This window comes from Amblyomma mixtum, chromosome 10, assembly GCF_055824585.1.
Source record: "Amblyomma mixtum isolate Tamu chromosome 10, ASM5582458v1, whole genome shotgun sequence".
In the NCBI taxonomy this organism is placed as follows: Eukaryota; Metazoa; Arthropoda; class Arachnida; order Ixodida; family Ixodidae; genus Amblyomma; species Amblyomma mixtum.
Window position 1 is genome coordinate 161,049,166 of NC_143021.1, and position 27,182 is coordinate 161,076,347.

The 27,182-nt window shown below is 49.7% G+C and overlaps 2 protein-coding genes across 2 annotated transcripts in view; both read left to right on the forward strand.

The window, feature by feature from the left end:
- LOC149327525 (uncharacterized) overlaps nucleotides 1-27,182 on the forward strand; it is a 753,829-nt gene that overhangs the window by 635,443 nt on the left and 91,204 nt on the right. The window lies entirely within an intron of this gene.
- The window catches only part of LOC149327531 (uncharacterized), a 144,539-nt gene that overhangs the window by 96,749 nt on the left and 20,608 nt on the right, over nucleotides 1-27,182 (forward strand). Inside the window, exon 4 of the mRNA XM_089563245.1 lies at nucleotides 25,965-26,120. Coding sequence (XP_089419371.1) covers nucleotides 25,965-26,120 — 156 coding nt within the window. The remainder of the gene's footprint in view (nucleotides 1-25,964; nucleotides 26,121-27,182) is intronic.

The window sequence follows — 27,182 nt, forward strand, 5'->3', positions numbered from 1 at the left end:
TAAATGAATAATTGGCCCATACCGGAACGATGTCCGAACTGCGGACGTTTAAGGGGTCAAGGAGGGATTGCACAAAACAAATTTGCGGGGTATGGAAACGAGATCAGGTTTCGTTGAAAAATGGCCTAGGCTGAGTAAGGAAGATCAAAGTTGAGGCACGAAGCGACGAATCGCACATTTTTACAAACGTTTTCACCGTTAAGAGCCGAAATCATAAAGGCAATGATGGAATACGCCCTTCTAGGTACAAAACAGAATTCGCCACAAATTTTGCAAGGCCCAGACAGAGGCGCAACGCCTCCCGGGCTACGAGAACTAAGGGGCGAAGTTTATACGCTGCCGCACCAGGGAATAATACTTTCGTGTCCGGTCGCTGTGTTCAATGCAGCGAAAGACGCACACGGTACTTTTAAGACTTTGTTTATTTAAAGCTGATGAGGGTGCGACCAGCGTCGACCGAAGCAGCAGCCGAACTGGCCGCCCGAAGAAAGGAGGGAGCGGAGAAGCGTCCATGGGAGGGAGTGGCTTCCCAAAACAGGAGGAGGATGCGGGGGCGCACCGTGGGGAGGGGGGGGGGGCGGGTATCTGGCGACAGCGCGCGAGGAGGGGCAAGTGGCCGTCAGAACGGAACACTGCAGGGCTAACACACACACAAAAGCAACAAGGGGACACAACAAATACACAGCCAAACTCTAATTCTGGACGGACATGCATTCTATGAATCATAAGAAGCAAGTGTCTTCTCATGCCGGAACGAAAGTTGCTCGGCCTGCTTAGCATACCGACTGCTCGGACTCCTTTCGCAGTGATCTGCTCTGTATAGGCCAGTCAGGAAAGAGAAGGATGATAAATTACTCCGAGGTATTTGATACCTTGCATTTGAGGAATTGCACGGCTCCTGTAAACAATAGGTATGTTACCTACATGAGGAAGCGGAAAAACCAATAAGGCACATTTATTGACATTAGGGGACAGTTTAATGTCCTCTAATTATTGGTCCAGGACATTAAGATAGAAATGTAAGGACTGGTACAAAGAGGAGATGTCTTTCTCTGAAGGAAAAAAGGCTATGTCATCAGCATACTAATAGGACGACACCTTAAGACTGCACGGAATACTGCTGAGTAAGACGACCAAAAGTACAAGGGAGAGGACCAGTACTTGGGGCACTCCTCTCGTTTGCCGAAATCTGCTTGAGGAAATACCGTCCTGGAAGCAGTAAAATTCCCTGTCAGCCATAAATTCAAAAACACAAACCACAAATTATTGTCACGTTGCAGTGACGGCAATCCAGCAGTCAGGAAAACAGCAACAAGCCTTGCAAACGAAGCCCTTTATTTGGGCTGACTTGCGCCCGCAAAAGAACTGAATCACTCGGCGGCGGCGTAAGCAACAAACGTGCTCGTCAGTCGTCGAACTACGAATTCCCGCTGCTCGCGGCATCGCTCAATTTAAAGCCGGCAAGGAAACTTCGAGATAACAGGTCGAGATCATCTAGAGTAATCTAGAAACACGTAGATGCAGCTGTTCATGGCTGTGAACAATCGAGATTAGTCCGGTCGCTTCTCGCGTCACGAACAAAAATGATAACACCCCTTTTCTGCGGCCTTGCGCGAACGAACGGACGCTACAATGATACGTGGCATTACCCCCCTCCCAAAGAAGCATCGTCTCATGCTTTAAAATGAAAATAAACACGAAGAATGCAAACTTCGAGTCCTTTAGCTTTGATTTGATTTGTTGGGGTTTAGCGTCCCAAAGCGACTGAGGCTATGAGAGACGCCGTAGTGAAGGGCTCCGGAAATTTCGACCACCTGGGGTTCTTTAACGTGCACTGCCATCGCACAGCACACGGGCCTCTAGAATTTCGCCTTCATCGAAATTCATCCGCCGCAGCCGGGATCGAACCCGCGTCTTTCGGGTCAGCAGCCGAGCACCGTAACCACTGAGCCACCGCGGCGGGGCTCGAGTCCTTTAGCGTTCATAATATGGCTTCAGGCGTACGACATGTAGGACTTCCGGGCGTGTGCGGCGTCGCTGAGATGCTGACGTGCCGTCGGGGATGACTTCATAGTCGAGGTCACCGATGCGACGGAGAACCCTGTACGGGCCAAAGTAGCGTCGCAGCAACTTTTCACTCCATCCACGGCGGCGAACTGGCGTCCATATCCAAACACGATCACCTGACTTGTAATGCGTGTCTCGTCGGCGCAGATTGTAGCTTGGGCGTCGGTGTGCTGCTGATCTTGAATGCGAAGCCGCGCAAGTCTTCGGGCTTCCTCGGCGCGATGAAGGTAGGCAGTGACGTCGAGGTTGTCTTCGTCGGAAACGTGCCGGAGCATCGCGTCGAGTGTTGTCATGGGCTTCCTGCCGTATACCAGCTGGAACGGGGTAAACCTGGTTATCTCCTGGACGGCAGTATTATAGGTGAAGATCACGTAGGGCAGAATGGAGTCCCACGTCTTATGTTCGGCGTCGATGTACACGGAGAGCATGTCTGCAATGGTCTTGTTCGGACGCTTTGTGATTCCGTTGGTTTGTGGATGATAGGCAGTTGTCCTCCTATGGCTTGCCTGGCTGTAGTTTAAAATGGCTTGCATCAGCTCCGCTGTAAATGCCGTTCCTCTGTCTGTGATGAGCACTTCGGGGGCGCCGTGTCGCAGGAGAATTTGTTGGACAAAAAATTTTGCAACTTCTTTTGCGGTACCACTAGGCAACGCTTTTGCTTCGGCGTAGCGGGTCATGTAGTCCGTGGCCACGATGATCCACTTGTTACCTGATGAGGAAGTCGGAAAGGGGCCGAGGAGGTCCATCCCCATTTGCTGAAAGAGCTTAGTTGGCGGTGGTATGGGGTTCAGGAGTCCGGCTGGTCTAGTCGGAGGCGTTTTGCGTCTCTGACACTCACGGCACATTTTCACGTAATGGGAAACGTCGGTAGCTAGCCGCGGCCAATAGTACTTCTCCTGTATACGGTGCAACGTGCGAGCAATCCTGAGATGCCCTGCAGTCGGCTCATCATGATATGCCTGCATAATTTCTTGCCTGAGATTTTTGGGCACGACAAGAAGATGCACTGTCCTGTTGGGCGCGAAGTTCTTCTTCAGGAGGACATTATTGTGAAAGACAAAAGACGACAGTTGGCGCTTGAACCCTCGGGGAGGCGATGCGGTCTTGCCTTTCAGATAATCAACTAGGCTTTGCAACTCAGGATCCGAGCGCTGCTGCTGCGTGAAACTGCTGGCGCTTAACGGTCCTAAGAAAGCGTCGCCATCTTCCCCTTCCGGTGCTGCGTCGACGGGGGCTCGCGACAAGCAGTCTGCGTCGGAATGCTTGCGGCCAAATTTGTAGACCACAGTTATGTCGAATTCTTGAAGGCGCAGGCTCCAACGAGCAAGGCGGCCGGAAGGATCATTCAAATTGGCTAGCCAGCACAGAGCATGGTGATCGCTCACAACCTTGAATGGTCGTCCGTACAGGTAGGGACGAAATTTCGACGTGTCCCAAATAATGGCGAGACATTCTTTCTCGGTGGCCGAATAGATGGCCTCGGCTTCCGACAGTGAACGGCTAGCGTACGCGATAACTTTCTCCTGTCTTCCATTTTTCTGAACGAGGACCGCTCCTAAGCCCACGCTGCTTGCGTCGGTATGGATTTCGGTTTCAGCGTTTTCATCAAAGTGCCCGAGCACAGGAGGGGACTGTAAGCGGCGCTTCAGCTGTTTGAAAGCTTCCGCTTGCGGCGTTTCCCATTTAAAAGGCACGTCAGCCTTGGTAAGTTGAATAATAAACAGATTCACAACAGCGCTACGGAACAAGGACACAAGGAACACGAAAAACACAGGACGGGCGCTGACTACCAACTCTTTATTGCGTGAAAAACCAGCACAGATTTATACTATTTCCTGGACCACTGTAGCGCTGTTGTGAATCTGTTTATTAAGCATGAACCAACTAGCCCACACCAGAATCCTCTTGGTAAGTTGGGTCAGAGGTTCAGCGATGCGCGAAAAGTTCTTCAAGAATCGCCAGTAGTAAGCGGAATATCCAAGGAATCTGCGTATAGCTCTCTTGCCATTAGGCTGTGGAAACTCTGCGATCGCAGCCGTCTTCTGAGGGTCTGGGCGAACTCCATCCGTGCTTACGACGTGACCAAGGAGCAGCATCTCCTCTTAGGTGAAGTGGCACTTGTCTGGTTTCAGTGTTAGTCCTGAAGGCTTGATTGTACCCAGCACCTCCACCATAATGCCACGTATCATTGTAGAGTCCGTTCGTTCGCGCAAGGCCGCAGAAAAGGGGTGTTATCATTTTTGTTCCTGACGCGACAAGCGACCGGACTAATCTCGATTGTTCACAGCCATGAACAGCTACATCTACGTCGTTCTAGATTACTCTAGATGATCTCGACCTGTTATCTCGAAGTTTCCTTGCCGGCTTTAAATAGACCCTTTAGAAAATTCAGTCTGGCAACTCGGCAGGCATCATCATCAGCAACTTTCGTCGGCGCCGTGCGCCATATTTTGGGCACCTTTGGCTGGAAGACGCGCAGCTATAGCGCTCTGCACGGCCTTTGCACTAGTTTCCACCTTGTGGCATGTCTGGTTGCGTTTGTGAAAGCGATGGCGGAAAATTTGCAGTGGTCGAGGGACCTGACTGTCATCCCGGGCGGATTTTCGGAAAGGCTTTTGGACTCCTATCGTCCGGCCGCACCTCTCAGCGATGCTACAAGCCGGTATCACTGCGATCCGTCGACAGTGCGCGTTGCCGTGTCACCCTGCAGGTCGAATCTACTGTCGATAAAGGAGGGCTAACAACACTTGGACCGGACTCGACTACGAGCAGGCGCACTGCAGGGCGAAATGCGTGTGGATCCGGATACGGGCGCTCGATCAGCGATCTAGGCCTAGCGACGACTAGGGCAGTCGGGGACCAGCGCGCAGTTCGTCGCCCGGCGTTGCCGCAGGCGGTGTCGTTGCCGAAAGCTCCACTCTAGCACAGGCATGCTGTCGTTGCTAGAATCTAGCCAGCATCCTTTCTGGTAGCATGGCTGTTTTGTATTTTCTTGTGCGAACGTGAAGTAAGCTGAGCCTGCCGGCGGGCCAGCCTGGATCCCCTGCCGGCGTCATAAAAACGAGCTAATGAGTGTTCTCGACGTAAATAATAAACCCTGTGATAGGGAAATGAGAAAATATATCATTTTTCTGGGTCATTGGTCAATACCAAGTTGCTGGTAAGAGTGACAACTGTGGTACGAGCGAATTTGTTGCGAGAACCGCCTCGAAGCTGCCGCTGGCCCGACGCTGGGGTCCGGCTCGACTGGCGCCCGCTAGCTCCGCTGCTGAAGGCGCCGTAGAAATTGACCATACTATTATTTTATTGTGAGATTATGCTGTTGACAGCAAAGCGGAGTGAAGAATAGGCCTTCAATTATAGCGCAGGCGACTTCCGATAGCGACGACCACGGCAGACAGGCAGCCGCAGAGCTCTTCGCCCGGAGCGCCCGCGAGCGGTGCCGTTGCCCAAAGCTCGCAACATCAGCTGGCATGCTTTGTCGCCGCTCGAGTATAGCTGGCAGTCTTTCTGATAACAAGGCGATGCCGTCTTTTCTTGCAATATTTGTACACCAAGCCAAGCAGCGCTCGGGCACTGCTGCGCTGCGGCGAAGTGCGACACCGGTTGTGGGCGGAGCTTGGGTAGAGCGAGCCAGCAGTGCTTGCCGCTGCGTGTGTCCCTGCTTGCTGTGGTGTGGCAGTTTGGAAGCGGCGCGACGGACGTGTTGCCTGACAAGGGCAAGGGAGCAGCCATTGCGCCAGCATGGCTAACACGCATCTGTTCTTCGCACCCCAGGCGTTCCTGTCCCTGGCGACGTGTTGCCTGCTTGCTTCGCAGCCAGTCACACTTCATGAAGCTGGCTGTCTACCCGATGCCGATGCGACCGATCGCTGTTGCCACGCATGCGCCTACATCGCGGAACAATCTCCTGTCATCGTACCAGATATCAGGCTCTTCGCTACCACAGCGACACCGCAGCAGCCTGAACACTTAAAGGCCCTGCAGCCCGTCACCATCTTCAGTGGGCAAGGGAGCAGCCATTGCGCCAGCATGGCTAACACGCATCTGTTCTTCGCACCCCAGGCGTTCCTGTCCCTGGCGACGTGTTGCCTGCTTGCTTCGCAGCCAGTCACACTTCATGAAGCTGGCTGTCTACCCGATGCCGATGCGACCGATCGCTGTTGCCACGCATGCGCCTACATCGCGGAACAATCTCCTGTCATCGTACCAGATATCAGGCTCTTCGCTACCACAGCGACACCGCAGCAGCCTGAACACTTAAAGGCCCTGCAGCCCGTCACCATCTTCAGTGGGCAAGGGAGCAGCCATTGCGCCAGCATGGCTAACACGCATCTGTTCTTCGCACCCCAGGTGTGTAACCGGCACTCTCTTTTCGCTAAGAAAAACGATAACAGATTCCTTATTTCGCTCCCTTGCCCAAGGGTGATCTGTGCTGTTGCCCGCGATTGCTTTGACTCTGCATATCTGTTGCTATGCTGCGGCGACGTCGAGTCCAACCCTGGTCCCAACACACGTACCGCCTCTGCCTCTAATGATCCGGAACACGATTCTCAGCAAATGAATGAGATAATTAAATTACTTAAAGGCATTGACAAAAAAACGTCTGAACTCACGACTGGCCAAACTAAACTGAGTGCAGACGTTAACACAATCAAATCAAGCCAGGCAGTCCTCGAAACTAAGTTGGTTGACGTGTTCAACCGTTTGGAACTGATTGAAAGCAGATGCAAAACTCTGGAAACCCTAGAACTCGACGTCGCCGCAACTCAAGATACTGTCGAACAGCTGACTTCGCGACAGTATGAATTACAGGCTCGTATAGATGACCTTGAAGACCGTTCACGACGGAACAATTTAATCTTACGCGGTATACCCGACGCACGTGAAACCTGGGAACAGACTGAACAAAAAATTATCACTGCATTTTCAACTTCTTTAGGCACTGATTTTGATCAACCGGTCATTGAGCGCGCCCACAGGATTGGTACGTTTTCACATCAGAAATGTCGGCCTGTAGTTATCCGGTTCGGCTCATTTAAAGACCGTGGCAGAATACTAGCATGTCGAGCTAAACTTAAAACTAACAACATTTCTGTATCAGAGGATTTTTCGCCAGCAAGCCGTAACGCGCGCCAGCAACTTACTAATTTCGCTAAAAGCCTGCCTCAGTCGCCAAAGTTCCAGCTTCGTTACAACAAACTCTACGTTAACAATAAGTGCTACATGTACGACAGCGTGACAAACAACATCGAACTGATAAAGGAATTTCCCACCGAAGTACCCGAAGAGGACACACCGCGGTCGCCTTCATCAAATGCCCAAAACACCGAAAACGCCCTGTAGCATCACGAGAGGGGACGTGGGCAGTCGTCGCCTTCACCACGCACATCTGTTCTTTTCGCTAACGTAAGAAGTATCGTAAACAAACGTGACGCATTTCATTCCGTAGCTGACACGTGTAACGCAGGTATTATTGCACTTACTGAAACATGGCTTCATTCTAACATTCGTAACACCGAATTTTTCCACAACTCATCCCGATACACTTTTTATCGCTGCGACCGCACGTCACGTCAGGGTGGTGGCGTATTACTTGCCATTTGTAAAACACTCCGGTCTTACGCTATTAACATCACAACAGATCTCGAGATTGTCTGGGCATGCGTGGAACTTGGACACTCAAAAATTGTTTTCGGGGTATGCTACCGTCCTCCCAGTCACTCTGCTAACTTCCTCGATGATCTGCACGATGCCATAAATGCTGTTTGCACACGACACCCCCTGGCGCCTGTTTTCTTACTTGGCGACTTCAATCTTCCTAACATATCTTGGTCTTTTGATACCCCAGTTCAGAACCCTTCTTCTAACTTAAGCACCGATTTCTTAAACCTTTGTTCCACTTTTTCCTTTTCCCAACTAGTCTCTCAACCGACAAGAATTACTAATACCACTGCAAACACGCTGGACTTAATACTGACTACCCATCCCGATATGGCCTCAGAAATCACTTACTTACCTGGTCTCAGCGACCATCTATCGCTCTCATTTGACATTTGCATCGTTACTCCCCCAGCTGAGAAGATTTCTAAACACATCCGCGATTATAAAAAAGCTGATTTTCAGGCCATTAACAGGGAACTCGCCGAATTTCTCGATTATTATTGCAACGGGTTTGATGACCGCTCTGTCGATACTAACTGGAATCTATTCGTTACCAAAGTTAAAGAACTAACAGATACATACATACCATTACGGACAATCTGTTCCCACTCGAGAGCCCCGTGGTACAACTCCTATCTTAAACGACTGTCCAATCGAAAAAAACGTTTTTACAGAGTTGCGAAAAGGTCTGGTAGTAACGCAAAATGGGAGGCGTACCGCGAAGCTAATGACATTTACGTAACTGCACTTAAAAGCTCAAAAAATAATTTTCTTCACAATACACTTCCTAGCATTCTTTCCACTGATCCTAAAAAGTTCTGGCGCATTGTCAACCCCAGCCACAGCGATACCATTAACTTATTAGACGAGAACGGCCTTGCCATCCCAGATACAGAATGCCCAGCGGTACTGAACTCCACATTCTGTAATAACTTTGTTCATTGTACTAACACCATTTTTCCACAAGCGCAGACTTACAACTACATAACTATGGATCCCATTTGCATCGAAGCTTGCGGTATTGAGAAGATTATTGAATCCCTTAAACCATGCTCCAGTCCAGGTACTGACTTAATCAACGCGAAATTTCTTAAGGGTTCTCAAATTTACTGTTCATTGCTGCTTTGCAAGATATTTCAACAGTCCCTTGACACCGGTGCTCTGCCTGCTGACTGGACGGTCGGGAAGGTGGTCCCAATCCATAAATCAGGTAACAAGAATTCACCCCTTAACTACCGCCCCATATCTTTGACAAGTATTCCATGTAAAGTATTGGAGCACATATTATACACAGGTATCGCGAACTTCCTGGAGTCAAATTCATTTTTTACAGACATGCAGCACGGTTTTCGTAAGCGACTGTCTTGCGAAACTCAGTTAGCATCATTTACGCATAAACTTAATCTCATCCTTGATCGCCGCTTAACAGCTGACTGCGTCTTCCTCGACTTCGCAAAAGCCTTCGAAAAGGTATGCCACAAATTACTACTTTTCAAGCTAAGCAAACTAAACCTTGATCCGAGGCTTTTTTCCTGGCTCGAATATTTCCTTTGCAACCGCACTCAGTTCGTAACTGCTAATAATGCCACCTCTCCATCAACCCCCGTCCATTCTGGAGTGCCACAGGGATCCGTCTTAGGCCCTCTTTTATTTCTTATTTACATTAATGACCTACCTTCTTGCGTAACCTCTAACATACACTTATTCGCTGATGACTGCGTAATTTTTCGCGAAATTAACGACACTAACGACGTATGCGCTCTACAGAATGATCTATCTGCTATATCTGCATGGTGCAACTTATGGTTAATGCAACTTAATTCTTCTAAATGCAAAGTTTTACGTGTCTCCCGCACATCATCTACCACAGGTGCATATTGTCTAAATAATACCATACTGGAGGCCGTCACGTCATATCGCTACCTCGGAGTTCATATATCTTCCACTCTAAATTGGTCGCTCCATATTAACGTCATAATTAACAACGCTAACAGCATGCTAGGCTACCTACGCCGGAATTTCTCCAATTCCCCTACCTCCCTAAAACTCATGTTATATAAAACCCTTGTCCGTAGTAAACTAGAATACGCATCTGCAATTTGGGACCCCAGTTACGCAAATTCAATTAATGCACTCGAGCTTGTACAAAATAACGCCTCCCGTTTCATCCTACTTAACTTCAATCGTACTGCAAGTGTCACCTCCATGAAAAATACGCTCAACCTCCCACCCTTAGCCTCCCGTCGAAAATTTTCACGGTTATGTTTATTTCATAAAATTTTTTACAACTGTCCCAATCTACGCGATGAATTGATATCTCCTCCGTCTTTCATCTCTCCACGGCTAGATCACGTTCACAAGGTCGGTATAACGTCGCACGAAACAAAAGCTTGTTCTCAGTCGTTCATTCCCCGTACATCAGCAGATTGGAACCACCTTCCCGGATCGACAGCCTGCATTCAAGACATCCTGCGCTTCCGTAACAATTTAGCTAACATTGTATACTAAGGCTCACAACAAATGTACTTATCATTCTCCATTTCCTTTGTTTATTTTAGTTTCCTTTGTTTGTTCTCTTACCTTGCACTTACATATTATACTTACTTCTTTTACTGAATTGTATAACCAGGAACATGACGCTTGTATGTTGAATTTTTGTTTTTGTTCACTTTCTGTAATTTGTAACCACTCCCCTCTGAAATGCCTTTGGCCCTGAGGGTATCAATAATAAATAAATAAATAAATAAATGTGTCTCCTGCCTTAGCCAGAGTGCACAGGCCCTGACCGAACGAAAACACACAGCTGCTGCTGCTGCTGCATTCCGCCTATGTCGCCGTCGTTTGCTGCATGTTCGCAACGGAGAGAACGACGGCGCTCCTCGCCGCGCCGCATCGTCGTGCTCTTTTTCGCGCACACGGAACTCTCTACGAATGGACGTGGATGCTTGAAAATCCAAAACAAGCGCGTTTGAGCTACGTTTTGATTTTGTGACGCGCCGAAACAGTCGCCAGCACCGGAATGCATGTCCTCGAGTGCGCCGAAGGTGGCACCTTTATTTTTTGTGCTCACTATACAGCGGAGCGGCTACACGGTAGAAGGAACTTTTCGCTGCTCTTTCAATACTTATATCACTTATTTTAATGTGAAAACGAACAGGTCACGGACGAGACGAAAGAAGCATGCAGCTACTCCATGCGCTCCGTGCTCTGGTAACACAGTTTGTTTCCGTGCGCGTCTCTTCGCCGCGCTGGCTGCACAAAGGCACACAGCAGCATGCCGGCATCGCGACTATAGCTTGGTGCAGAGAGCCAATGTCAAGGAACATGGCTAGGACACAGAAACAAGAAAATTGCGCTTGTTGTGGCTTCGCCGGGCGCGCGTACTTTTCAATCTGGCCCGAGCGCATACCGGCAGGCGTATGCCCAAGTAATGGCGGAGGCACCGCGGTTTGCGCACCACACACCAGATGGCGCTGAATTTTCTAAAGGGTCTATTGAACGATGCCGCGAGCAGCGGGCATTCGTAGTTAGACGACTGACAAGCACGTTTGTTGCTTACGCCGCCGCCGAGTGATTCAGTTCTTTTGCGGGTGAAAGTCAGCCCAAATAAAGAGCTTCCTTTGCAAGGCTTGTTGCTGTTTTCCTGACTGCTGGATTGCCGTCACTACAACGTGACATCTAGATGTCACTGTGTAGTGACGGCAATCCAGCAGTAAGCAGCGTAAGCAACAAACGTGCTCGTCAGTCGTCGAACTACGAATGCCCGCTGCTCGCGGCATCGTTCAATTTAAAGCCGGCAAGGAAACTTCGAGGTAGCAGGTCGAGATCATCTAGAGTAATCTAGAAACACGTAGATGCAGCTGTTCATGGATGTGAACAATCGAGATTAGTCCGGTCGCTTCACGCGTCACGAAAAAAATGATCACCCCTTTTCGGCGGCCTTGCGCGAACGAACGGACGCTACAATGATACGTGGCAGTACCTACGAAGTCTTAATGCCAGTAGACTTTGGAAGAGCGTTCTGTGCTCAAGGCTATCATTAGCTTCAGACACATCTAAATAACAAGCGCTGCGTATTGGTTCCGGCGACGAACAATTTGTATGCGACTCTCCAGATCGCTATGGGCACTCCATATAGAGCATCCTGGCCTGAAATCTATCTGCCAAGGGTTCAACAACCCAGTCTCTGTAATGATGGACAGTATTCGACCATGCAACACCCTGTCAATTAACTTTACGAGATTCGAAGTTAAAGAAATTGGCCTTATATTGCCTAACACATAGCCGTCTCCCTGTTTTTTAAGCAAAGGAATATTCTTTGCTACACGCCACTAATTTGGAATCCATGGCCCTTTACGAGAGTAATTTATAAGTGCCAGTAAGTTGGCGGGAGATTCCTCGAACAAAATATTGATCATATAAGAAATCACACTATTAGGGCCAGGGGCCGCGGGTGGAAGGCGGGATGCAGTGTTCGACACCTCCGTGAGAGAGACCTCCTAGAAATTGTCCAATGTTGCAAAAAATCTCGGAGGAGAAGGAAGAACAGCCGTAATCCGACGTTCAAGGCCTCTGCCTGTCTCTTCTAAGGACCGCACAAGTTCAGCCGGTGACTGAACTAGGGCGACTGCGTTCATGGTGGCCGAGATAAGTTTCCTAGTTTTTATTTAATTTAATAAAGCACGCCTATTACCAGGTTTAGAAAGGAATTCGAAGTGTTGAGTATCGTACAACTCTTTTGCACGAGATACGGTGCGCTTAAACGTAGCTGCAATGTACTTATAATCGATCCTGTTTCTAACTTTTTAATCATCACAAGAAACACAAAGGCGCTTGAACTTAACACATAAGAAATAGAAGTGACACCGTTTTACAAATGAACAATGCGGTAAAGTGTACCCAACATGCTTTTAAATGCCCATTTGAATTCCCTGCAGCTGCTTAGAGGGACTGCAAAGAAAAAATCTCAGAAAAAACAAAACAGCCGCAAAAAACTGCACAGGAAATGTAAAAATCTACAATCTACAATCTCTACAATCTACAATTCTCATCTACAATCTCATCTACAATGTCATGTATCACTGGCCCCCTCTTCTGAGGCATCCACATGATGCGGATAGGAGGAAAAAGTCAGCGAAGGGTACCACACAGCTGCAGTTAACCGCAGTTCAGTCAGGTGGCCTGTCGTAGTTAGGATTCAAGTGAACAATGTGCACGACTTCAGTACAGCGCGATCGGCGCGTTGCCGGGAGCGATAGCAACTGCATACGTCATGTCACTGATGTGGCGTACTAATTCTCAAGGGCCGAAGTATCTGCACAGCAAGTTTCAAGAAGTGTCTGCGGCGGCGCACAGGTGCCCATACCTACACCAAGTTGCCGGGCTCCTAACTTCCGAAGCGGCGTCCGAGGTTATACCTAGCGCCGTCAGTCTCCTGTTGACGGTTCATTCGCAGATGTGCCAGCTGTCGCGCTTCCTCAGCACGCTGAACGAAGGTGTCTACTCCAAGGTCAGCGTCAGTGTCGCAGTAGGGGTCAACGGCCAACATAGCCTGCAACAGAGTGGTCACCTGCTAACCGAAGGCACTTCCATTTGCGAGTACCCCCTGGCAAATCGATGCAGCGGGCAGTGGCCTACTGGCTGGCGGACAGGACTGGAAGCGCGAGAGTGGAGAGGCGAAGCCGAACGCGAATCGCGCCTTCCAGAGAAGACAGGATTCTGGCTTGCCCAGAGATGCTCCGCTGTCTCATGCGGTCGTTGGCCGTTCTGAGGACAACGTTCGTCGGGACGAAACCGCGGACCCACATGGCAGTACGGACATGCTCGGTAGAGATGATCGGGCTTTCACGGTGGCAGCAGAGAGGCCTAGGTCAGGTGTACGCCACAAATGCGACTTTCGAGGGTGTGGCGCAGCTGTAGCAGGTGAGGTTGCGTAATATGGGGCGCTGTTACTCACGCGAGACGTCGAGGTAATACTATAGCCAGCCGCGGTTGCATTACAGGTGCCGTTGTTGTTTAGGGCAGGCGTCAGGGTAATGGGACCGTAGCCAGCCATGCGACATACAACAGATACGTACGTGGGTCTGTCATCGAAGCAGGGCCACGCTTCGGGGACAGGAGGCGCCTGCGTAACCTGTCGCACCTGGCCCCTGAAGACTTCGTTTAGGGCTGCTAGCGGCGCAACCTGGTACAGACGGATCGGTTGGAGTTGTTCCCTGAAAGCGGAGGCAATTAGTTCGCGCAAGTCGTCTGCACAGCCGCTGAGGCACAAAGAAAAGGCTTCGAACACCTTGCTGGTGATGTCACGATCGTACTAGCGGGCTCCTTGTCGGAGCGTCGTCTCCATGCTGGTCGCTGTCACCCAGACTTCGCGCACTTTTAGTGGGAAGCTCCCAGACACCCTTAGAGTGTGTGGGGGTAGCGGTCTCGGACTCGAAGGAGATGCCCTCGACTCAGCGTGGCAATCTCAGCGGAGACCAGCTACCAAGTGACAAGAGGTTTTTGGGCGTTCAGTGCCCAGCCTTCGCTAGTCGCAAGCCAGAGAATGGGTCGGAGCCAAAGGTTCACAAAACAAAACAAAGTTTATACAGCAATTGAGACGATACAGAGGGTTTCACAATCACTAGTACAGGCACATACAAAGTGATTAACAGAAAATGCAACTCGGGCAAAGTTAAACTCGAGAGAGAATACAATACTAAGGCCATATTGCACCTAAAGTGCACTAATACAGAGAGAGAGATAAACAAACAAAACACAATTTGTTCACCGGGCACTGCGGCAGTCCGACGACCAGAGTTCCACGACGATGCCGTCCCGCAGACTGGCGAACGTTGCCTCGTTGGTCCGTGGCTGGCCGAGTGGTGGTTTCCCCGGGAGTCGAACGGGCGCGCTTCTCCGAAGCTTAAACGGCGGTCCGGACTGACTGATAGCGGTCAACGTCCTCTTTTATAGGCTCGCTTTCACGTCTGTTTGTTCAACGCGCCAGAGTAGGCGCGCACATACACGCAACATTTGCAGTGCTGTCTCCCTTCTCTCTTCCCACTGGCCGCGCGTCCCCATTGGTCAGAGTCAGGAGTCGTTTCGCGAAGGTTCCAGCGTGTTCTAGCGTGGCGCCGTCGTGGCGGCGTCGCCGACGTCCGAGTGCAGAGGAGGGGGACGTGACTTAGTGCACGCAAGGCTACGCCCTTTTCCTCCGATCAGCAGAAGAACCGACTCGCATGTTCGAGAATCTTCGGCGTGGATGACTCACTCCTTCGGCGCACGCCGTGGCGATGGAGAGAGAGGCACGCGATCGGCGGGGGCTTTCCCTCTCTCCCGTTGGGCTCGCGCCGGCGAGACGCCGTGTGCGCGGCGGTTTTTCTTTGTTTGTTTTTAAAATGCGCCGAATTTTGTGACACTGCCCCTTCCTTTAAGAATATTGTGTAACAATATTCACAAAACACAAAATTCGCGCGCTCATGCATGCGCTCACAAAGTCAGTGGCGAATGCCAAAATACATACATCAATACAATGATGTTTCCACATACGTAACAGTACAATAGACAGATTGCACTCCAAAACACGCCGCAGTTCGGCGGTAGAATTCGCGCGCACATGCATGCGCTCACAAACTACATGTGAAAATACATACACCACTACCATGATGTTTTCACATACACAACACAGTGCAATGTTCATAATGCACATAAATACACGCCGCGATTGGGCAGTACATTAACACAAGGCTACAAACATGGAGCACGCAAATACAAGGCACACTTTCGCCTATACTTCCAAGTTTGGCCTACCCAGCGGGCTCGGAGAATTACTGCTGGCTTCAAGCTTGCAGTCGCGCTTTTAATTCCCTTTCGGAAGCGGCGGCGGCTTTTCTTCCTGTCGCGGGTTCGACTCTCCTTCCGCCTTATTCTCAGGCTTCTCTTCCGAACGCTGTTTTGGCCCAGCTTCCTATTCCTACTGCTCTCTGTGCATCGGTTCATGCTTCGAACCCTTCCCCTTTTCCTGTGGTTAGCGCGTCTGTTGCGAACAAATTTAACGCCAGTTCGCTCATGACGGCTCCAGTTCTTGTGTCGTCCTCGGCGCGCGCTCTTCTGGTTTCTTTTGCGCCTCCTGACGGTGTCGTTGCTGAACGCTGGGCTTGCTCGTCTCAGCTTCTTTTTCACTTTGCTGCGATGTTCGCGCAGCTCTCTTGCCTTCGGCTCGGCTGTCTTCTGCTTAGTTTTCTTCCGTTCCATTTTGTTCCTGAATTTTCTCCAGGACTTCTGCTTTTCGGCTTCACCTGCTTTGGTGCTGTCCGAATCATTTCTCTTTCTTTTTACTTCTTCCCGAACTCTTCTTTGAGCTGAGCCCGGTTCACTGACGATTGCGTCATCCGAGTTGTTCTCTCGCGATGCAGCCACTGGTTCAGCTCTCTTTTGTTTTTCGAGGGCTGAGCTTTCATCTTCCAAATCCTTTTTCTTCTTTTGGAGCCTTCCTTGTGAGGGGCATTCTGAGCCTGCCTCATTAGCCGTTGATGACTCATTCTCCTCACTTTCGCTCAGTGTTGCTTCCTTAGCCTTTGCGCCCTGAGAAATTCTTTCAAATCCCACGCATACAAAAAGGTCTCGGGGCGGCATGCACCTGCGAAAAAGACAATCGACAGGTTCCAAGGCACTTGCATCAGAACGCAGAGACTCACAATAAGGACCGGTGTGAACACTCTCCTGGTATCTTTCCCGAATTCGACGGTGCGGCAAGCAAACAGCCGAAGCAATGTGCCGATCAGCACGAGAATCATTTCCAGAGTGTGTATTGCGCTGAGTTTGGCAGAAACTCCTGACACATTGTTTTCGCGTGTCCTCTGGTTTTTCGTTCCTTCCTTCGGTGTTCGTGCTCCGCTGCGGCCACTCACTGGCTTATCCTCTAGCTTCTCACAGCTGTTTCCGTTGTTTCCGCATGTTTCTTGCGAAGAAGGTGTCTCTTGCTCGGAACCTTCCTGCGCTACATTTTGCCGTTCTTCTTTCTTGGGTGATCCTTTTATTTCCTCCTTTCTTGCGCTAGCTCGCTCGCGCTTCCTTCGCCGCTTTTTTTCCTGTCGATCACTGCGACGCTCTGACGTGCAGGATTCGCATTTTTCTCCCTCGCGGCTACCGTCTGGGTCCTTGGGAAATTTTGCCCCCTTGATGTTACCCAATATGAGGTCGTATATGGGGCGTTCCATGCAAAGTGCAGTCAGTTTACCGCTGTAGTACGGAGTCTGCACCTGCACTCTAGCTTCTGGTAAGCGCTTAAAGGATCCGTCTACTAGCCGCACAAGGCTCTTCGTTCCAGTGAGATCCTTATCTCGCACCAAGCCTCGCTTTATGATGACCGCGCTGCTTCCTGTGTCTCGCAGCACTGAAATTCTTCGCGGCCCTACTTTCCCTTCCGAAACAGGCATCCTGTGCATACCGGCTTCGGGTCGCGCGTTCACTACCGCGTTCACAAAGGGCACCTTCTTGCCGTTTTTTAGCTCGACAAAGCCGTTTTCGTCTTCTTCCTCCAGGTGATCACCTGAGGAGGCTCGCACGCACGATACCTGGGGAACGGACTTGCCCGGGCTGGAACAAGCCGCGGCTTTGTGTCCCTTCTGGCCGCACTTAAAACAAGCTGTCGGGCTACCGTTCGCAGCGCTGTTGCGGCAGTTAGATGCGTAGTGGCCTGTCTTATTACACAGGTAGCACTTCGGTGGGGGCTTTGGGCTGTATCGAGTATCGCGGCTGTCGGATTTCTGAGCGCTTTCTGAATTTGAATTCTTAATTTTGGTCAGATTCGTTCGCCCTTGGGCTTCAAGAAATTGGTCGGCAAGTTCTAGCATTTCGGAGAGGGTCTTGGCTCTTCTCTCCTTGAGGTATAGCGCCAAGTTCGGGTGACAACTGCTCAGGAATTGTTCTTTGATCAGCAGCTCGCGGAGTGCACTATATTCCTGTGCGATTTCCGACAGTTCCGTCCACCGATCAAAATAGTGGCTTAATCGCGCCACATATTGGGTTGCCGTTTCTCCGTCTGTGGGCTTTCCTGTCCGGAATTTGTCCCGAAATCCCTCGGTGGTGAGTCGGAATCTTTTAAGCAAAGCGGCTTTCACTTTGCCATAACTTGCTGCGTCTTCAGGAGACAGTCGCCCGAATACACCTAGTGCTTCGCCACTCAGACACGTGCTTAGAACGGTGGCGCGCTCACTGTCTGACCAATTCTGGCTCACTGCGATCCCTTCGAATCGCTTAAGGAATGCGTCGAGATCGTCCCTTCTTTCATCAAATTTTGGAAGCAACCTGCTGGCATCTATACGCAAGCTGCTACCTTCCTCTCTAGTGCACTGAACTACAGCTGACTGATTCGCACCACGTTGCAGTTCCAGTTTCGCGGCAAGCAGCTTCATTTCGCGTTCAAATTCTCTTTCTTTTTCTTTCTCGGCTTCTTCTCGAGCCTTCTGCTTTTCTTTTTCAATTCTCTCTCTTTCCTGGTCCACCCATTTACGCAGACCGGCTCCGGACAACCCCATCTGCGTGCCGACTTCTACAAGCTCCTTTAAATTCATATTTGGAGACCGAACTCTGTACTCAAGACAACGAATACCTCTCCACGGTGAACCTTACTAACCGCTTCGGCGCGGCACCTCACAATATCGCTCTGCTGCTAACACTCGTTTACGATTCGTAAACTCCTTCCGACTCTTTCTCCGTTCTCTGCTTGCAAACACCAAACGTCCTGTCGTGGACGCCAGAATATATTGTCACCCAGACTTCGCGCACTTTTAGTGGGAAGCTCCCAGACACCCTTAGAGCGTGTGGGGGTAGCGGTCTCGGACTCGAAGGAGATGCCCTCGACTCAGCGTGGCAATCTCAGCGGAGACCAGCTACCAAGTGACAAGAGGTTTTTGGGCGTTCAGTGCCCAGCCTTCGCTGGTCGCAAGCCAGAGAATGGGTCGGAGCCAAAGGTTCACAAAACAAAACAAAGTTTATACAGCAATTGAGACGATACAGAGGGTTTCACAATCACTAGTACAGGCACATACAAAGTGATTAACAGAAAATGCAACTCGGGCAAAGTTAAACTCGAGAGAGAATACAATACTAAGGCCATATTGCACCTAAAGTGCACTAATACAGAGAGAGAGATAAACAAACAAAACACAATTTGTTCACCGGGCACTGCGGCAGTCCGACGACCAGAGTTCCACGACGATGCCGTCCCGCAGACTGGCGAACGTTGCCTCGTTGGTCCGTGGCTGGCCGAGTGGTGTTTTCCCCGGGAGTCGAACGGGCGCGCTTCTCCGAAGCTTAAACGGCGGTCCGGACTGACTGATAGCGGTCAACGTCCTCTTTTATAGGCTCGCTTTCACGTCTGTTTGTTCAACGCGCCAGAGTAGGCGCGCACATACACGCAACATTTGCAGTGCTGTCTCCCTTCTCTCTTCTCACTGGCCGCGCGTCCCCATTGGTCAGAGTCAGGAGTCGTTTCGCGAAGGTTCCAGCGTGTTCTAGCGTGGCGCCGTCGTGGCGGCGTCGCCGACGTCCGAGTGCAGAGGAGGGGGACGTGACTTAGTGCACGCAAGGCTACGCCCTTTTCCTCCGGTCAGCAGAAGAACCGACTCGCATGTTCGAGAATCTTCGGCGTGGATGACTCACTCCTTTGGCGCACGCCGTGGCGATGGAGAGAGAGGCACGCGATCGGCGGGGGCTTTCCCTCTCTCCCGTTGGGCTCGCGCCGGCGAGACGCCGTGTGCGCGGCGGTTTTTCTTTGTTTGTTTTTAAAATGCGCCGAATTTTGTGACAGTCGCCTCGGTGGTAAAAGTTCCGCAACAGAGTGGTGTTGTCTGCGCACGAGGCCCACGAACAGCTTCTGCATAACTCCACACATGGGATGGCGAAGCTTCTTTTCTTCCGTCATGTTGAAATCGGCGCGCTTCAAAAGACGGGCCATATCTTGGTGCGTTCGTGCGCTGGTTTCAGCAGTGCAGAGCAGCTTCAGCCTTCTCTCGACAGTCGGCGTCGGCGAATGTGGCCGGGAGATTCCCGTAAGACATATTCCCAGGTGGGTAGGGTAGCCTCATGGTTTTTAAACCACGTCCGGGCAGATTCTTCCACAGCCAAGTATACATTATTAGCTTGCGCTCGATGCTCCAGCCGCTATAGCAGGCCACCTGCTCTAAGGTCTCCAGCCAAGCCTCAGCGTCTTCCAACACGTCGCCTTGAAAAGATGGCCGTATTCGCGGTGTGTGGAAGAGGATCGGCGCCAGGGGCCTGGAGTCAGCAGCTATGGTAATTGGACTCGATTGTGGAGGCTGCATCGGCGCCGGGGCCTGGTGTCAGCGGCCATGTCAGTTGGACTTGGCGGTCGAGGCTGCCTAGTGCTTGGGGGCGTTTGAAGGGGCCCAATTCAAATGACAACACGGAGACGGCGGATGGGTCGATGCTGAACGGGTGTGAGTTCCGCAGTGATGCCGACGGAGAGCGCAGGACGGGAAGTGTACCCAGCTCTGCTCCTTCAAACCGTAACGTACATCGCGAAGGAGAACCACCGAAGCAGATCCGAACATGGGCTGAGCACGCGAGCGAGAAGCAACCAACCTCTGCCTCTACTAATGCATGCTCTACTTTTTCGTCTACAGCGGCATGTATCAATACTTGCCGGTGAGTTTCCGAAGGTTCAGTTTTGCCCTTGGCTGCCCGGCGCTGATCTTGTGGACGCCGATGCCACCGACACAAAAGAACAGCTGACACTGTAACCACTACGCCATCACAGAGGGGGCCTAGGAACTACATTGTGCACCACATACACGGGAGGTGCTGGGTGCACATGTCTTTTTACCGGTGGCAGCCCGGGTGCGCATCTAGCGGAGGGTTAAACATGTCGCAGAGACGAGTTATGAACACCAAAAGCTGTAGAAGAGCAGGAAGGGGGCCGGCGTTCAGTGTGTGAAGCCTGGCTGAGTCAGGCCTGCATCGTCGAGAAGCAGCATCTGCCAACCACCTCCGCACTACTCCCTAGGAGCCACCTTCAGTGCCACACCTTTATTACGCACGCACGACTTGCCCTCCTACACCCCGGAGCGTACTCGCCGGCCTGCCGCTTATGTGACAGCGCAAGAACCGACTACGCTCATATCCTATTCTCCTGCCCAGACCACCTGCCAGTCGTTGAAGGCTGCTTTCTCGAGCACCGAGCCAAATCTCCAACTTCGGCCGGTGTCCTCGCAGAGGACGTCGTGACTAAGCACGGCCTGGTTGCCACATCTGGCAGCCTGAAGGCAATCCACAATGCTGCATAATGTTCGCTTTCCTTAGGCCTTGAAATAAATAAAAGGTTTTCACCACATATAGCTGGGAAAGTGCCCTCCCACATCCAGTCTCGGTCCACCTCCCCGCCCCAATTCTCCAGAAGTTCCATCCGCCTCTCCCGCACCCAGCTGTACATTCCAGAAGCGCCACCCACTGCCAATCCACCTAATACTGTCCTCCACAAGGCCTCTTCCCATGGGTTTAGGGGGTTTAACGTCTCAAAGCAACTCAGGCTAAGGGTGAAGTCGTAGTGAAGGACTCCGGAAATTTCGACCACCTGTGGTTCTTTACACTTCACTGACATCGCACAGCCCATGGGCCTCTAGAATTTTGCCTACATCGAAATTCCACTACCGCGGCCGGGATCGAACCCGTGTCTTTCGGGCCAGCAGCTGAGCGCTATAACCACTGAGCTACCGCAGCAACGCCTTTTCCTATTGGAACTGGAAGCTCCTATAAGAGAGGATAGAAAAGCTATGGTAAAATCGAACTCAAACATGCAGTGAAAAAGGCAGCTTCTCTCCAGTAGCATCCGCCCACCTCTCCTAGTAATAAAAATTGTAGGCCAGATCACACTCTCGTGCAAGACTGAGGACATTGCGATGCTGTTTGAGTTTGGTTCGACTAAGTTAACTGGGATTATACTCTTCATTTCTATCTGTTGTCGTCTACAGTACCCGCCCCCCTCCCCCCTCCCCCCCCCCATCCCCCCCTTGATCAACAAACACACAGTCATCAGTACGTACAAGTGTTTATTTCAGTGCCACCCACTAAAGCCCCTCAATGAAGCAAAAGTAGCGAAAAGCTTTGAACTTTCCGACTCTTCTACTCTCCTAGCGCGCCGCCGAATTATCGAGCCTCTCATTGGCTGAGGCGTCGTGGTCACGTGTCCGGGCGCGCTTTTTGGCTCCGCAGCAGACGCCGGCGCCATTGTCTGCGGGAGAAACCGCGCTTCGTTTTCTTTTTGTGCGGCACAGTTTCGGGGAGAGCGTTTTTCCAGCTTTGATGGTGCGACACGCTGCGGCTACATCGAGCTTTTGTTGCGCTTACGGGAGCAACAACCGAGGATGCAGTGGGAAAGGTTTTTCGTAATTCCGTCCGCAAAAAGCAATGCGGCTCGCGAACAGTTTGGCTGCGTAGGATCGGCCGGGAGAGCATTGATAATGAGCTGGATCCCCGTCTGTACGATGCGAGTTTATTTATTTATTTATTATCAATACCTCAAATGCCCCAGGAATGGGGTATTACATGAGGGATGGGCTGAATGTGTCACTAATGGAAGATTGGATGGCAGCCTTGAAGTGCAGTGGATCGGAGTGGTGCACGTAGTCGAATGGCAGGCCGTTCCAGTCTCGAGCAGTTTGCACGAAGAATGAGCGAAGATGAGCTGTAGTCTGTGCTGGGGGAGGGTAGACTGTTTTGGAATGGTTGGTACGGCTTGATAAGCGATGAGCTGGCAGGATAGCTGAAACATCAAGTTGGCTGTGATAAAATTTATGAAAGAGGCAGAGCCGAAAGATGCAACGTCTGGACTCGAGATTAGTAAGATTAGCCTCAGATTTAAGTGCAGTGACGCTGGTGTGATACGAGTAGTCCGAAAAAATAAATCTAGCTCCGCGATTCTGAACTGATTCGAGGGTGTTTGAAAGGTTAGATTGATGAGGGTCCCAGACTGAGCATGCGTACTCTAACTTCGGCCGGACAAATGTGAGGTATGTTAATGTTTTAATTGAAGCAGAAGCAGTGCCGCTCTTCAGTTATCAGTCGCGTTTTTCTTCGCCGTCCTTCTTCGCAGTTAATGCCGTTTGGCATAGTTGTAGGTCGTGCTGCGTGCTGCGTGCTGCGTGCCGTTCATGCTGCAGGCTCTGCTAGGCTCTGCAGGTGTAGTTTCATGTCGCGCGCATTTCGTGGCGTATTGGTTTGGTTGTAGTCTGACTCGATCTCGGGCTCAGCTCAAAACTTGCGCTTCATGTTGTTGAGCTCCGCCGTTTACGCTGCTCGTGGTGCAGGTCTACTTTTTGTGGTGCGCGCATCGCTGGACGTATTTGTTTTGTTGCAGTTAGACTACTTCGCTCACGAACTCGTTACCAAAGGCGCAGTTCTCGCTGTTGAAGCCCCCTCTCTTCATGCTGCTCGCGGTGCATGTGAAGCATTCATATTGCGCGCATTGGTGACCTTATTTGTTCTGGCAGGGTTCGGACCGAAATTGGTCTTTACTGGGCCTAGGCATAGTGACGGATCTATTGCTTGAATGCTCGATATGATTTTTTGTGTTTCCAATTTTCAATTTTTTGTTGTGTTTTTAATTTTTGAGTCAAGCAACTTCCTAAACGAACAGCGTTTTGCTTCGAAGAGGACTGAGTGAATTCGGGTTTTGGTTTTCCTGCAGCTGAATTTTTTTGTTCTGCTTCGACTGAAAGCAAATAATTAACTGCCGAAGCCCAGGCTGCTACGCGTTAACTAAAGCCATTATTTTCCGCTTCAAGAACAAGAACATCCAAAATAATGATGGTATATTTCTTGGTAATTTTAAAATAGATGTTGTTAGCTCTTTCAAAATACTAGGTGTATTTTTCAATGAGAAAATGACTTGGGACGAGCACACAAATTACATAGCATCTAAACTATCCCGTGTCATAGGAACAGTTTACGCTCACAAAAACATTCTCCCTGTAAATATGAAATTGCTTCTGCATAATTCATTGTGCTGCTCGCATCTAATTTACTGCCACTTGGTACGGGGAAATGCATCTTTCACAAACCTCCGAAAATTACTTACCCAACAGAAAAGAATTCTTAGAATAGTGTATAATGTAGTATATGACCACCCATCCAAGCCACTTTTTGAGAAAGGGGACATAATGCCAATTAATGATTTATATGCATTCTGCTTACTCTCTAAATACAAAACCGAAAATAAAAACAATACTCCTTACATTGCCACACTGGCTTTATTATGCAAAAAACACGCATCGTACAAAACAAGAAGCAAAGAAATATGGCACATTTATGCATACAGAACAGGTTATCGCAAACAGATGCTTAGGTGTAGTCTACCGCACTATCTCAATCTCTGCCATAGCCACAACATGACTGTTGAACACTCGAGTTGCAAAACTTTGTTTAAAATATATGTAACCGGGTGTAACTTCTGAATTGTAATTCCTGTAATTGTGTTTAAATTTATGTGATTAAAATTTTGCAAGTTGCAATTTTTATGTAATTTTGCGTTTACGTTTGATTTTTACGCGTTACAAAGTGTTACAGTTGTGTCAAAAAATAGGTTCTGTTCATGCTTCCTTTATTTCTTTAGTATTACTGCTGGGTTTTTCTTTCTTTTTTTAAGCTTTGCTTGTATGCTGTTATGCTGTCTGCATATTTTTCCTGTACAACTTCTATCTATTTTTGGGGTGGCGAGAGCACTTCAAGCTACATCCCTAGCTTTTTCTCCCTGCCTCCCTCATCCTTGTGATGAAAAATAAAGGCATTATTAATATTGTCAGTTACACGGTAGAAGACAATGTCCTCTTATAAACCATTATTGCATATGCTGACAAAAGATGACATTCACTTAAACAAACAACATACTAGTGAGTCGCGCAGCGCTGCAGCTGCACTCAAAGCAGCGGTTAAAAGCCTTTTTTGACTGCTCTTACTCAACCGAAACAATTACACCTGCATCAATATTCTTCTCCTCACAACTGTGTTACACCGCTTAACTATAGGCCATTGTATTAACCTAGGTATTTACAAAGAAACAGTAAGGGACTGCCGTCAGTCATATCCTTTTAACGTTAATAAGCCAGCGAGGTATCCGACATATATTGTATCTCCGAAATAATCGCTAAGCTTTCCTGCAGTAAAAAAAAATAAAACTGAAACTGAAATGACTAGGCGCCTACGCAGAGCCGATTGCACGAGCAAACGCGTCTTTGAGAGAAGGTTATATTATGGCAGCATTATACAGTCATCTGTTCATATAAAACCTAGGCCGCACGTCTGGTCGTATGTCGTACCACTGCCTCTAGGCGGACTTAATTTTTGGAATAATATTTGTCAAAAAACGTCGGTAGAAAAACAACACTACCAAGAGGTTCATTCCTTTGCTGCCCTCATATACTATTTCCACCCTGCGCACCGCAATTAAAGCGGTGCACGTCTGTCGTGTTTTAAGCTACGCGACGGTAGTGACAGATGTGCGCTGCATTGACAACACTGGGACAGAAAAGCTGCACTGAAGACATAGGCCGTCGGCGTTCATCGTGCTCATTTGCGTTGATATTGAGAACGTTTCAGACTCCTAGGATTTTAAGTAAAGGACGTGCGCTTAACTGGCTCGCTGGCTCAGTGGACGCCTAATCGCGTCAGCCCATTTGACGGACTATGCACTCCATCACTCCATAGGTTACATCAAAACTCGCCATTGCATCCTTAGTACCCATTTCATGGCCGCATTTTATCTTCGTTTTTTTTTTACCTCTTCCACTCTGCTCTCGTTCTGTCTTTATCTCCCAAATTCCCCTCCCTACGCAGAGTAGCATGCCAGCGATTTTTAAACGCCGGCTAAATTCTCTGCTCTTCATTAAAGAGTCTCTCTCTCTCTTATATACGTGGGGCGATCAGAAAGAGAGAGATGGGCTTCATGCGTTAAAGCTATGTTGTGGCATACGCGCGGCACTGCAGCAATAGGCCGTAGCGTTGATACAGTGAGCGAACTCTCGCGATCAACCATTAACTGCCGCCTGCCAGTGTGGCACGGTGGGCGCGCTGCATATCCGAGGTTCGGAACGAACTCAACGTTACAGACCCTAAGCCGGGTATAGTTGCCCGATGCGCCATAGCTGCCTGATGCGCCATAGATGCCCAATGCGCCATAGTAGTTAAACCGCAGCTAATTTTTGACGTTCGGGGTCTCATTTTTTTGCCTTTTTCAGACAACCATTGCCAAATTCAAGTGCCTCTCAAAACGAGTTCTTGTTCCTTGGCACTTCCTCCCAAGACAGACGGCCTTGGACAGTTGCAAAAGTGAAGAGGAGAGCCCCAGCGCTCAAGGACAGCCGAGCATCGTGGGCAGTTGCTCGACGTTTGTGGTATGGCTCTAGTTTCTGCTGATAACACAGAGATGGAACCACCACACCTGGGTGATCTCTGTTAAGGTTAAGCAAGAAAAGGCTCGTCGAAGGTGTCGAGCTACCAGACACCTTCATACGCCATTGATAAAGGGCTGGGAGTAATGTATAATCAGAGATGTTCACTTCTGACAGCGGCTGCATGCAACACGTCAATGCTCGAATCTTCTTAACGCACGCCGTAATATTTTTAATCTTGCGACCAGCTATCGAGAAACATGCAGTCTTCATGGCTAGGCGTTATTTTACCGAATTTTGCTTTCTTTTTAGTGTTCCGTGTGAAATAAGCTCTGATTTTGCGTGATAAATGTAAGATGAAGTCAGTGCGTGCGCCATCCTATTTCTTTCCTTGAAGCCCATGTGCTCCATAGCCCTGTTGACTACCATGAAGCATTCGGTACAGAGGTTGGTTATATTCAGCTCTCTGTAATGGCAGTGATGGTGGGAATATGGTCTACTCTGGAGTGCTTCTTCTAAGAACCATTTGCTTTCTTCAAGTCCTAGGCAGACTGCATTATGTGAAAGGATTGAAATGTGGGCCAGTTCGTATATTTTAAATTGAAAATAACTAGTAAGAAAACACAAAGGATGAGAGGGGAAGGGTTCACGCCACACCGCCAGTCGTTGTGGTGTGAACACTCCTTCTCTTGTCTTTTGTGTTTCGTGACTGGTAACTTTTGAATTTGAATTATGTGAGTATCGTGTAAGCAGATGACACCGCGCAGAACAGCTGCGACATTCTTAGCACCGCTCAAAGAAGGAACGTATGGCTTAAAAGCTGTTCTACCCTCTTTAGCAAAATCGTGGTTTGAGCTAGTTGGTAGATCTTCACAACGTCACCAGCGCTACGACGAGGAACAAATACATACATGGAAGGACAGGGACAAGCGCTAGTAACAACCCTCTTTAAGACCATTTAATTTTTGCATATTATTCGTGTCTTTGTGTAAACATGGTATCCTTGTTCCCGAGGGCTATGTACAAAGTGGTTACGCAGTACTCTGCTCTTTTTTTTCGATACAA